A 15,082-nucleotide genomic window follows, 5' to 3' on the forward strand; every position below is an offset into this window, starting at 1 on the left:
TAAGTAAATAGAAATCAATGAAATTTAAACACAATGTTAATGACTACAAAAGGAAGGTTGGTATTGGTTTTGGGAGTTTAGGTCCCAACAGTTTAGGAATTAGGGGCCAAAAAGGGACCCAAATAAGCATTTTTCTTGGTTTTCGCACCATAACGTTAGTATAAGTAAATAGAAATCTATGAAATTTAAACACAAGGTTTATGACCATAAAAGGAAGGTTGGTATTGATTTTGGGAGTTTTGGTCCCAACATAATAAAGGGCCCAAAGGGTCCAAAATTAAACTTTGTTTGATTTCATCAAAATTGAATAATTGGGGTTCTTTGATATGCCGAATCTAACTGTCATGACTGTGTATGTAGATTCTTAACTTTTGGTCCCGTTTTCAAATTGGTCTACATTAATGTTGATTGGCTATTTATGGCTTCAATATAATTCTATTGTCTATTCTAATGTCTTTACTAAACTATAAACTAAACCCACCAAGTAACATGTACCTGAAAATAATATAAACAAAATAATAGAAAACACAGTAGTTAACAATCTAATCCTTTTCTCTTTTCACTAGAAATGTTAATGTCCAAATAAAAATGAAAATGAAGGCAATTAAAATGTCATAGTATCAAGTATTTATCTGATCTTTCTTCTCCTTTTTTTTATTGTCAGTTGCACTAATTACAAAAGGCTTGAATTCAAAAGTCCTTTTTCAAAACAACGTAAAATGTCTTGTCCAGAAGCACCATGCTTTGTAAGAACATTGGCGATTTGTTCATTTGTCTGAATCCATTTTACTTCTTTAAGCTCTCCATCTTGAAGTAATTGCTTTATTGCATTGATCTCCACCCTCAATCTCTTTTCTCCAACAGGTTTATCAGAGTATATTGCATGATAAAGGTCTTTGTTGTCAACGAAACAATCTACTGGAGTATGCATCAAATCGTTCTCATTATGCATTAATTCCTTAAACAGAGCTGCTAAAGATATAACACAGTCCACACCATCAGCTAAGGCCAAGGCTTCACTTGCTAAAGTACTACGTACAACTCTTCTTAATTTCTTAGACTGCCAAGTGATTGGGTTCACTTTACCATCATCGCCCATCAAAAACACAACATAACCACCCTGACTTCCACCATCTGGAAGATTTCCAAATGATGCATCACTGAACAAAATAAATTTCACATCATGTCCAAGATTCTGGAATTGCAGTGAAACGGGATCGTTTTGCACCTTCCTAATTATTTTATTGACTTTCTTTAGATCTTCAATAGTGCTAGACTTAATTTTTTATGAAATAGCAGCAACATCAAACGCAATGTCTGGACGTGTTTGTCTTGCTAACCATAATAATTGTCCTATTTTTGACCTCAATAGTGTCTGTTCTGATGATGAAAGAGGAGATGTTTTAACTCTGTCTTTATCTATTAAAACCGTCTTTAACATTCTGACATAGTCTTGCTGGCTGAGAACAATAGTTTCATTTTCTTGGCTGAGGTCAAGACCTAAATATTTGAAAGACTCACAGGATTCTTTCCCTACCTTGAACATATCCCTAATTCTGGACACAACACTTTTCTCAAAGGTACTGGATCCTGCCCAAAGAAAGTCATCTACATGAACTGCTAGGACACCAGTCAAACCTTTTTCATTATACCAATAAAAAACTGCTGAATCAATTTTGGACACTGTTCCTCCACAATCTAGCAATGTTGCTTTAACTTTTTCATACCACTTTAAGGATGCATCAACAAGACCATATACACATTTGTTAAGGCGCCAGACTTTACCAGTTGCTTTAACTTCTTTAGGAGGTCTCAAGTAGACTTCTCTTTGCATTTTCTCTCCTTGAAGAAAAGCAGTTTTAATGTCCACAGAATTAATTGACCATCTTTTACTAGCAATAATTGATAAAATTAGTCGTAGAGACTGCTTTTCACATGTTGGTGAATTCTTTGGTATCTCATCTAGACTGTCTTCTTCAAAACCTTTTGCTACCAATCTAGCTTTTCTATGAAATTCGTTCTCTAATTCTTTCATAGTGTAAACCCATCTTGTTGAAATACAGTTTTGACCATTGTCTTCAACTTCTTCAAAAACATTGTGCTTTCTCCAGTTATCCAGTTCTGCCTCTCTAGCCTCAGTAAAATCAATATCACTTAAAAGTACATCTTCATTCAAGTCATCTGACTGGTTAACAACTTTCAAATCATTGACTGTTCTTAGATCAATTGATATCTGATCACCTCTCATATTTTCTGGCTGATTGTATTCTATATTATACCAGCTCTTTTTAACAGTTGTAGCCTTTCCTGCCCTGCCTAAAATTATTGCTTCTCTTGTGTCATTTTCACCAGGGATTTTAAAATCACTATCTGATCCTTCTTTAATTTCATACAATCATTTTCCTGGGACTCAGGATTATGTTCCATACTTTCCTCATGTATATCATTATCTGCCTGATTTTCCAAATCCAAACTGTCTCTCCCTTCAGACTCAGGACCATCTTCACCATTCAAACTACCATTCAAGCTACCAGCATGACTATCATCTTGATCAGCACTTTCGTCTGCAGATTCTTCAACATTTTCTTGATTTTCATCATTCTCAGTATCATTTTGATGAGGCTCTTCATCGTCACTCTCATAGTATACTAAGTCATGATCTGGTTCAGTGTTGTTATATGTTGCAGCTTGAGGCTTACGCACATGAGTTGACTTTGCTGTATGCTTATGAATAATCTTTTGTTTTCTTTCAACATCAATGTCTCTTTTTATTCTACTTTCATGTACACGCACATATGTACCTCCATATCTTACAAAAACAACTACGTTATCTTGACCAATTACCCAGCCTGGTCCTTTCCACTGATTGTCTCGTAGGAAGAAAACTTTGTCACCATTTTTGAATTTTTCTCCTGAAGGCCGGATTTGCTTACGTAGTGCCCTTCTTACTTTCTCAGAGGATTCTGCGGCAATAAATGCTTTTCTAGCTTCATGTAAGCCAACTAAATGCTTTCCCATAACATTACTAATTGTTGTACCTTCTAATGCAGGAGGCTTGTTAACTATAGACGATGGCATGTTTGGGTTCCTTCCAAAAACTATTTGATATGGACTGTAGCCATAGACATTCAACAAACTGACTCTGTTCTTAGCATGAACTGCCCAACTGACGGAAGTCTCCCATGAAAGGTTAGAGCTTTCTCTCATTTTATTGATTGTTTCTGTAAGCGTTGCGTTGTGTCTTTCCACTACACCATTGGACCAAGGACTATATCCTGCTGTTGTTTTAACTGACATGTTCAAGTTTTCTGCCATGTCTCTAAATATCTGTGAATTAAATTCACCTCCATTATCTGTGTAAACACCAACTTCAGGTGCACCATAAACGCCAACCCATATCTGCATGAACTTATCTACAATGACTTTAGAGTCCTTTCTTCTGATGATTGCAGCTGCACTCAATCTGCTAAATAAGTCAATAACATGTAGATAATAAAAGTTATGGTCAATTTCATGAAGGTCCATTGCCACAATTTGATTGAAATCATTTGCATGTGAAAAGGCAACCACTGGTTTAGCTTTTGGATGCTTGAACTTATGGCAAATTAAACACTTTGTGCAGATATCTTTAAGAATGGTCTTTGTTTCAGAATCAACAGAACCAGTACTTTGCAACAGGGATAAAAGTTTATCTGATGATGCATGTCCAAACTGCTTATGCAACTTTAAAAGAATCTCCTTTTTCTTCTTAAAAGATAATTTTGTGTCAATGATCAAAACCTCCTCACTCTCATTCTTATTTCTGTTTGTGAATTGCTTGTCTTTAATGTTGATACAGTAATGACCACTTGAAGTTAGGTTTACATCCACTAATTGTCCAAACATGGTAACCTTGTCATTTCTGAGATCTAGGATAGTGCTTGCTCTTTTCAGAGAGGTTTTACTTAATAATAACGGTATTTCACAATCCACCACTTCTGTTTCAATTGAGCACTTAACTGATCCAATAAGTGCTGGAATTTTCACTTTCTGATATGAATATACTGTTTGTCCATCACCAAATTTGAATGGTACATGACTTTCATTACAAGTAAGTTGATCAAGTCCTGGATCAAGTGATTCTACAAATTCGTATAACCATTTAGAACCACACACTGTCTTGGAACATGCAGTATCAATAACTGCAGCATTGTAGGCTTCTGCGACAAACACTGTTAGAGGTTTAAATTCTTGTGCGGAGGTAAATAATGTTATATTTACAATTTCATTTAACTCATCACTCTCATGTTCTGTTAAATTCACATCTAGCTGCTTGTGAGGACAATCCTTGACCCAATGAAATTTGGAATCACATATTTTACATCTTGAGACATTTCCATTAAAGACTGGATTCATTTTAGTCTTAAGTCTACTAGAGTTGGTTGATCTATCAGCTCGATTACGAGGAAAATTTCTTCTTGAACTTCGACCTCTCTGATAATACCCATCACTGACAAAAGCTGATTCTTCTTTAACAGTTACAACAGAGTCTTGTTCTCCAGGAAAATTTTGAGATTTTGATGCAAATATCCTATTCAAAGCAGATTTCATTGTGTCGAATTTAAGGTCAGAACATGCAGTTAATGCCAGCTGACGATTACTTTGACTTAAACCAGCATTGTCAAGAAGTTTAAAAGCTAGAATTGCATCTGGGAGTACCATTTCATATTTCTTACATTTATTGTATCTCTGCTCAAACTCAATGATATAATCAGACATGCTTACATCATCTATTCTGTGGAACTTATCAAATACAGTATATGCAGCATAAGCCTGATCTATTTTATCCTTCTCAAAAAGCTTGTCCAACTCAGTTATCAGCTTATCTACTCCTTCATCAACATTTAAATCAGTGGGATCTACTTCTAGGGCTACTTCCCTTGGTTTTCCTTGTAGCGACAAAGCTAAAGCCAAACCTCTCTTCTTCTTGTCAAGATCTGTCACGAGTTGCCACATTTTAACTTCATTTTTCCATTGTTGATAACTTTCATCTTTGGTCAAACCTGGTGGGTTCTTGTAACTAGGTGCTGTTGCCATCTTTATAAGCTCTGCTACCACTGTTGATTGGCTATTTATGGCTTCAATATAATTCTATTATCTATTCTAATGTCTTTACTAAACTATAAACTAAACCCACCAAGTAACATGTACCTGAAAATAATATAAACAAAATAATAGAAAACACAGTAGTTAACAATTAAGGTCCAAAGGGTCCAAAATGAAACTTAGTTTGATTTTGACAAAAAAATGAATCAGTTAGGTTCTTTGATATGCTGAATCTAAAAATATACTTAGATTCTTGATTATTGGCCCAGTTTTCAAGTTGGTCCAAATCGGGGTCCAAAATTAAACTTTGTTTGATTTCATCAAAAATTGAATAAATGGGGTTCTTTGATATACCAAATCTAACTGTGTATGTAGATTCTTCATTTTTGGTCCTGTTTTCAAATTGGTCTACACTAAAGTCCAAAGGGGCCAAAATTAAACTTAGTCTGATTTTAACAAAAATTGAAATCTTGGGGTTCTTTGATATGCTGAATCCAAAAATGTACTTAGATTTTTTATTATGGGCCCAGTTTTCAAGTTGGTCCAAATCAGGATCTAAAATTATTATATTAAGTATTGTGCAATAGCAAGTCTTTTCAATTGCACAGTATTGCGCAATGGCAAGAAATATCTAATTGCACAATATTGTGAAATAGCAAATTTTTTTTTAATTAGAGTTATCTTTCTTTGTCCAGAATAGTAAGCAAGAAATATCTAATTGCAAAATATTGTGCAATAGCAAGATTTTTTTTTAATTGGAGTTATCTTTCTTTGTCCAGAATCAACTTAAATCTTTGTTATATACAATATACAATGTATATTCACTTTTTACTACCAACTGATAAATTAAAATAATCTTTACCATTCAGTGATAACAAGCAGTTTTTTTACATCTTAATATTTTATGATGTATTTAAATGAGTAGTTATTGTTGCAAACTCCATCAGAAATTTTAATTGAGATTAGTTTTGGAATAAGGGAAAGGGGGATGTGATTAAAAAAATTGGGTTCAAGTTTTCTCATTTGAAATTTCATAAATAAAAAAGAAAATTTCTTCAAACATTTTTTTGAGAGGATTAATATTCAACAGCATAGTGAATTGCTCTAAGAGAAAACAAAATTTTAAGTTCATTAGCACACATTCATTCTGTGTCAGAAACCTATGCTGTGTCAACTATTTAATCACAATCCAAATTTAGAGCTGAATCCAGCTTGAATGTTGTGTCCATACTTGCCCCAACCGTTCAGGGTTCAACCTCTGCGGTCGTATAAAGCTACGCCCTGCGGACCATCTGGTTACCTGTGAAATGTTATGTCTTATTATATCAAGTTGTAAGTCATCTTTTTATATAAATGAATATATAAAAAATAAGATTCAAGGAAAAATTTCACTATAAAATAGATTCAGAAATATATTATATTAAATATCTTTAAAATATAAATTGCTCATAATTACCTCCCTTTGATAAATTATGCAAATTTGGTCTACCTTATAATTATAGTCCGATATTGATTGTGAGTAACTTACATAGTAGTTAATGGGACTCTATTTCACACGGTTCTGTGAAATATAGTACAGCAAATATATACCAGTACATACTATCCGCATAACACAGCTAAATAGATTTTCACTTCTCTGGAAAAAATCAACCTGTGAAATACCATGCTTGGAAAAAAATTACCTGGACAAATTATCCTCAGGATAAAAATCACAGAGGAAGAAATAAACTGTTACACTGGTACCATCTTTTAATTTAAAGAATCAAGATAGACTAAATATAATGAGCTTTTGCTTCGCTATAAATATCATTTTATTTTATTTTTGTTTCCCTCAATCTATGTTAGTTAATTGATATGTGTTTAAAGCACTTTCAGCACTTTTGGCTATATCTGAGTCGAGCAAACCGGGCCACCAGGAAACACAGAAATTGAACAACTTAAACCACGCCAATGGGAGGCCCTTACTGTTGAACCATGCGATATTCTGTATGTGCCTGTGAAGTTTCAGTGAATACGATTTTTATGTCCGATTTATGGGCATTATGTTTTCTGGTCTGTGCGTCCGTCTGTCCCGCTTCAGGTTAAAGTTTTTGATGAAGTTGAAGTCCAATCAACTTGACAATCAGTATACATGTTCCTTAAGATATTGTAATGCCAAATTTAGAGTTTTTATCCCATTTTCACGGTCAACTGAACATAGAAAATGATAATGCGGATGGGGCATTCGTGTACAAGAGACACATTCTTTTTTGTTCATAAATAAGGCAGTTACTTTTCAGGTTTGATTAGTCAGCAACCATTTGATTTTCTGGCGGAGGCTATGGATTTTTTTGGAAAAAAAAGTTTGTTTCCAGTTTTTGGAGAAAAAAAGTTGTTTGGTTCACCCTCAGCTGCCACTATCTGTAATGATTTGTCGCCAAAAAAATAGATTGTCTTTCGCCAAAAGCGAAAAAAAAGTTTGCCCAGAAAAAAATCCATTTTCTTGTCTACTCCGTTCATTTAAACTCTCATTTTAAGATCGTGTTTATCCTTTTATAGTCTTATTTATAATTGCAAACTATTACGATCCAAAATATTTAGGTGTACAGTAACACTTCCTGTCAAGGTCGTTAAACCGCTTTGCACGTAGAAACTTTAGAAAGCTAGATATATATATATATATTCAGTATAATCACTCTCCCCTGGAACTTGCATTTGCTAGACCATCAGAATAAATCCACACGTCAGAGACTAAGCTTGTTAAATACTACAGAAAGTTAAACACGAACAACGCCAACTGGAAAACGAAAAAGAATACCCGCCGTTATCCTGTCGGACAGCAAAGGATTCTCCCTACGAAATAACATTGTAGAACAGTTTGACAATAATATTGTATGGTGGTGTAAACAATCAGTCAAAATCGAGCAAAGTTATAGCTGGCTAAAAAGAATATTGCCAACAAAATTATATCAGCTTGGAGATATTGCCCTCTACGTCTGGCTAGGTACATGCAACCTTGCTACAAAAACTCCAGACACAAAATATATAAACCTTACATCAGAAGAAACAAGCTCCATTGAACATATAACAAAACATCTGGAAAACTTAAAAAAACTTATTGCTGAATATCCACAGGTCAAACTTACATTTCTAGAAATTCCAGTATATTCTATCAAGTCCTACAACCAACATCAAGGACATACTGAACCAGAGACTAATATTTAAAGATCTAGACAAAGCATTAGCAGAGCAAATACATATTGTTAACTAAGAGATTCGAAATCTAAACCAGTCAATAAATACACACTCTCCAAATTTCTCCGTATTCTTAAAAGCCAGATCACAACACCGCACTCGGTCATATAGAGATATTTGGGAACACTTTAACTTCAGCCTTTATACAGACGGCATCCACCCTAGTCAATATCTAGCCCAAGTCTGGCTACGAGAAATTGCAAAACGCATCAAAATTGATTGCTGGGAATAAGATTAACTTGAAAACTCCATTGATAAATAGTTGCTGTTGTAGTCTGCATGGAATGCCAAGCTAACCTACACAGCAACTAGCTATTAAACAACAAATTACAATTGCCAACCTACATCAATATTCACATCAATTATTTCAGATCATTTACCTAACACCGCCAATATCTATTACATATTGAGATAAGCTATCTATTACCGCTTACACTCTAATACTAATATTATACTAAATTATATGTGCAGTCTGCCTGGAATGCAAGTTAACTAGCACAATAATTAATAACAGTATACTATATATATTTATTAACCAACTAAGTACATTATTGCCAAAAATGACTGGTTATTAAAAATAACATATTTTCTGTAATGGCTCTGTTTTTTCTGTAATGGCCCTGTTTTTTCTGTAATAGTCCTGTTTTTCTGTAATGGCCCTGTATTAATGCCCGGTTTGTCTGTATAAAGCACAGTTAGGGTTTTTAATAAAGTTAATAAAATTAAGTTGTAAAGAATATAATACTTTTTGTATTTTATTTTATTTAGTAACCAGCAACCAACATTAAAGAACCATATATAGGGATCACTGTTCCTTCTGTTTTTCAACACATAACTTCTGTTAACTTAATATCTTGGATATTTGGTATATTAACACATACACTTTTATTCAGTTGGTTAATAAATGTATTAAGAAATGGGTGTTTTTATAATGGCCCTGTTATATGTCCGAGGTCTGTTATAATGGTCGAGGAAGTCTGTAATGGCCCGAGGCAACACCGAGGGCCATTACAGACATCCGAGGCCATTATTACTGACCGAGGATTAATACTATAATAATAGCAGGCGAATCAATTTATAGCATGGAAATAAATAAGGTAGCAAGACCGTCAAGATTAAGAAACTCACCAGTAATATATACGCCAAGTAGTATATACCAAGGAAAACCACAGCAAATGTCGTACATCTTTAAAAATGCAAGAAAAGCGCTAGATAAGAAAATGGACGCTGCTGAAAGGGAATTGGAAATAGAAATAACTTTGAAAGCCGGAACCCTAGTCATCACTTGTAATGCAGGGGCATATGAAGCACTCAAGCATGCCATATACAAATACTATAACGAATCTAAAGAGCTAAGTTACAAACTACATACAAAAACAAGTAAGGACAATATAGGCAGCTCTAGCAATCAAATCATGACTGTTGCAGAGTCGTTATCAATCAAGTTCAAGAACACAACTAAGTCCAAACGACAACTATACCGTATCAATATGTTCAACACAACATGCAAAATAGATGCTAATGGGTATATGCTAAAGGACTTTATTTCAAAAGATTTGCACAACATATGTGAGGACTTCAAAGCTGACAAATCCTACAAAAATATAAACATGCAAATCAAGAACATCTGTATAACTGCTAAAGAACATTTAGATAAAGCAAATGGACCAAACAACAATGGAAAAACTGTAGACAAGGAGATAAACAAATTAGCTGATTCTGCAGTGCATATTACAACAACACGTGAGATCAACCCAAACCAATACAATCTGCTAAAAAATGGACCAAACCATAATGACAACACATTACAACAGATGGCAATAGAAGAAATATCAACATGCTCAAGGGAAGGAGAAGAATCTACTGATCCAAAAATACAGAATGACAAAATCCTAGCAATTGATGAGAACCGAGAAACCTCTAAGACCGAGGAAAACAGTGAATGCCAAGGATGTGAACGACCACTAACAAATACATCAGCAATTGAGTGTTCAGCATGCAAACTTTGGTTTCACACCTCATGTGAAGGGCTAACTGAATATCACATGGAAAACCACGTATATGACTCATTTACATGCTCCTACTGCAAAACACTAGATCTAACAATACCATTTGAAGATAGACCATACCAAGAAGAAACTCTACCAAAACAAATTATGAACTCCACTCATATAGAAGTCTCAAATGAACAACCCAATTAAACTACCCCCAAACCAACATTCATTTTGATTTTTGATTTTCCTTTTTGAATTTTCCTCGGAGTTCAGTTTTTTGTGTTTTTACTTTTTTCATAAAGAAAACAAACTTGAAGGAGCGGTAAGTAACAGATCTGAACACAGGAAGATGAGGTACCAACAGCTCCACAGATTTCTAGAAACTCTGAACAACGAAATACGGCTCCTCCAATTGATGATGCAAAAACTAAACCAAAAAGAGCCAAGAAAAGAGATACAGAGCAAATCATAGAGCTACAACTTGCTGAAAGTAAAGCAAAAATCTCAAACTTGGAAGAGCTAAACAAGGAATATAGGACCACAATCGATATGCTATCAGTCAAGCTAGGCATACCTTCGCCTGTGGGATATAGCAATCCACATCCAACAATGACACATGCTACTAGTATCAGTGCGCTAGAATCCAAAATGGAACAGCAATTGAAAAACTAAGGGTGGACTTCCAACATCAAATGCAGATTATGAGTCTTGAACTTAAACATACTTCAGAAATTAATGAATTGAAATTGAAGCTCCAGTTAAATCAGACAGAATGCAACAATATCATGCAAAACTCAAATCTTGGAGCAAACAGCAATACTAACACAATACCAAGTATAACTGGTATGGATTTTCAATGCGCAATACTCAACAGACAAATCCACCACCAAATTGGTATGGAATGCCATCACATACTACTCATGCTACTTATCAGCCAACTCCACCGCCAGTATATCAACATATGAGTCCACAAGTAGTCATCAACCCGTATGGTAGACAGCCTTACCAATCCATGCCACCCACAAATCTCCAACACCCTCCGATACCATCATTTATCCAAAAACCACATCATCCTCAACATACAGGGAATATTCATATACATAATCAAAGACACAAGACAATGCATGAACAAATACCAACTTAAATGAACAACAAGAGTACAAAACAACAGCAGAAGGTCATCAACACGCTAGAAAAACCACTGCAAGAACAAAAAAAAAGGCACAACAAGATAAACCTACCTATAAACCCCCTCAAACAGATAACTCAACAGATATTGGCATTCCTACAACGGCTAATGAACCAAATCAGCACTCTACAACTACCATCAATAGAGAAAAACAATAAGAGAAGCAAATCCAGGAGACAAACAAACACTCTACTGAACAGCATTTTTTAGGGGTAGGCAGAGTTTCGACAGTGGACTGGATAACCAAAACGCCAACATCACAATAGGAACTCTAAACATCCAGAATATAAAAGGCAACTCTATTTATCTACAAACTATTTTGAAATCATTAGATATTCTCTGTATCCAAGAACACTGGATTATATCACTAGAAAAGAATATTATAAAAAATATCAACAATGACTTTATATCGTACGTCAAATCTGTTGATGATGAAGATCCCATAATAGATCATAAAGCAATCAGAGGGTATGGAGGTACAGCATTTTTTTGGAATAAAGATCTAGAGAAATCAATAAATATAATGCATGATGGTAACAACCGCATCCAAGTAATCACAATCAACAGCAGTCCACTGAAAACATGTCTAGTTAATGTCTACTATGCCATCCTTACAAGTAGCAGGAAATCTTGACTATAAAGACACATTAGGGAACGACCATTTGATATTCTGGGGGGGGGGGGGGGGGGGGGGAGGATTTGTTTTTGATCGGTTATTTATTTTCGTAAGCTAAGCGGAGGACAGATTATTCATTTTCTGCACTATTGAAGCCAGATTTTTCATTTTCATTGAAGCAAGGGACTGATTATTCATTTTCACAACTATATTTATGATATTTGAAAACATACAATTTTTAAATGATTTTTTTATTATAAATAATACATGTATAGTCAAGTCATTATGTAGCATTTAATCAGAATTAATCATTATTCTCTGCAGAAATGAATCTTTCATATTCCCAACTGCATATACATGTATTGCATACATAAATAGTATTAAAGTTTGGTTGTAACTAGCCCCTTTTAAAAGTATTGGCAAACATATTTAGCCGAGTGGAGCGAGGCAAAATTTTTTTTGAAGGGTTTTGGAGCTACTGAAGGCCCAAGAAGCTATAGAACAAATGATGCAAAATCATGCTTTCTGGGTGTTCCGAAGACCCTTTTATAATCTGAAAATGCAAGTTTTGTTTTAATAATTTTTTGACAATATTTTGGTCTCAAAGCAAAATACATAAATTCAGTGTAAGAGTTAAGTTTCTAGGGACAACATCAAAAGACCAATGTGCATGATAAAGCAAAAATGGAATTCACATAGTTAAGTCTGTGGCTGCTGGTTTTTTTAAAGTTCATAACAAAACTTCTAGATGACAAATAGGAATGCAACACTAACAGAATACAGAAGGGCAATCAATGAAAAAAAGACAAATAAATAAGAAACATTGATCCCGAAAAATCTGAGGGAAAACATAATTTGCTTCTTGCAAGGGACTCGCCGTGAACACAATTTGATATTGAGACAAGCGTTTGAATGCCAAGCTAACCTACACAGCAACTAGCTATTAAACAACAAATTACAATTGCCAACCTACATCAATATTCACATCAATTATTTCAGATCATTTACCTAACACCGCCAATATCTATTACATATTGAGATAAGCTATCTATTACCGCTTACACTCTAATACTAATATTATACTAAATTATATGTGCAGTCTGCCTGGAATGCAAGTTAACTAGCACAATAATTAATAACAGTATACTATATATATTTATTAACCAACTAAGTACATTATTGCCAAAAATGACTGGTTATTAAAAATAACATATTTTCTGTAATGGCTCTGTTTTTTCTGTAATGGCCCTGTTTTTTCTGTAATAGTCCTGTTTTTCTGTAATGGCCCTGTATTAATGCCCGGTTTGTCTGTATAAAGCACAGTTAGGGTTTTTAATAAAGTTAATAAAATTAAGTTGTAAAGAATATAATACTTTTTGTATTTTATTTTATTTAGTAACCAGCAACCAACATTAAAGAACCATATATAGGGATCACTGTTCCTTCTGTTTTTCAACACATAACTTCTGTTAACTTAATATCTTGGATATTTGGTATATTAACACATACACTTTTATTCAGTTGGTTAATAAATGTATTAAGAAATGGGTGTTTTTATAATGGCCCTGTTATATGTCCGAGGTCTGTTATAATGGTCGAGGAAGTCTGTAATGGCCCGAGGCAACACCGAGGGCCATTACAGACATCCGAGGCCATTATTACTGACCGAGGATTAATACTATAATAATAGCAGGCGAATCAATTTATAGCATGGAAATAAATAAGGTAGCAAGACCGTCAAGATTAAGAAACTCACCAGTAATATATACGCCAAGTAGTATATACCAAGGAAAACCACAGCAAATGTCGTACATCTTTAAAAATGCAAGAAAAGCGCTAGATAAGAAAATGGACGCTGCTGAAAGGGAATTGGAAATAGAAATAACTTTGAAAGCCGGAACCCTAGTCATCACTTGTAATGCAGGGGCATATGAAGCACTCAAGCATGCCATATACAAATACTATAACGAATCTAAAGAGCTAAGTTACAAACTACATACAAAAACAAGTAAGGACAATATAGGCAGCTCTAGCAATCAAATCATGACTGTTGCAGAGTCGTTATCAATCAAGTTCAAGAACACAACTAAGTCCAAACGACAACTATACCGTATCAATATGTTCAACACAACATGCAAAATAGATGCTAATGGGTATATGCTAAAGGACTTTATTTCAAAAGATTTGCACAACATATGTGAGGACTTCAAAGCTGACAAATCCTACAAAAATATAAACATGCAAATCAAGAACATCTGTATAACTGCTAAAGAACATTTAGATAAAGCAAATGGACCAAACAACAATGGAAAAACTGTAGACAAGGAGATAAACAAATTAGCTGATTCTGCAGTGCATATTACAACAACACGTGAGATCAACCCAAACCAATACAATCTGCTAAAAAATGGACCAAACCATAATGACAACACATTACAACAGATGGCAATAGAAGAAATATCAACATGCTCAAGGGAAGGAGAAGAATCTACTGATCCAAAAAATACAGAATGACAAAATCCTAGCAATTGATGAGAACCGAGAAACCTCTAAGACCGAGGAAAACAGTGAATGCCAAGGATGTGAACGACCACTAACAAATACATCAGCAATTGAGTGTTCAGCATGCAAACTTTGGTTTCACACCTCATGTGAAGGGCTAACTGAATATCACATGGAAAACCACGTATATGACTCATTTACATGCTCCTACTGCAAAACACTAGATCTAACAATACCATTTGAAGATAGACCATACCAAGAAGAAACTCTACCAAAACAAATTATGAACTCCACTCATATAGAAGTCTCAAATGAACAACCCAATTAAACTACCCCCAAACCAACATTCATTTTGATTTTTGATTTTCCTTTTTGAATTTTCCTCGGAGTTCAGTTTTTTGTGTTTTTACTTTTTTCATAAAGAAAACAAACTTGAAGGAGCGGTAAGTAACAGATCTGAAC

The 15,082-nt window shown here is 34.4% G+C and overlaps 1 protein-coding gene across 1 annotated transcript; it reads right to left on the bottom strand.

The window, feature by feature from the left end:
* Positions 1 to 2,322: 2,322 nt before the first annotated feature.
* LOC139489408 (uncharacterized) lies at positions 2,323 to 5,076 on the bottom strand. The gene has a single exon (XM_071275726.1). It carries the CDS (start codon positions 5,074 to 5,076, stop codon positions 2,323 to 2,325), a length of 2,754 nt encoding a protein of 917 aa, XP_071131827.1.
* Positions 5,077 to 15,082: the final 10,006 nt, after the last annotated feature.

The sequence above is a fragment of the Mytilus edulis genome, chromosome 9, assembly GCF_963676685.1.
Source record: "Mytilus edulis chromosome 9, xbMytEdul2.2, whole genome shotgun sequence".
NCBI classification, from domain to species: domain Eukaryota; kingdom Metazoa; phylum Mollusca; class Bivalvia; order Mytilida; family Mytilidae; genus Mytilus; species Mytilus edulis.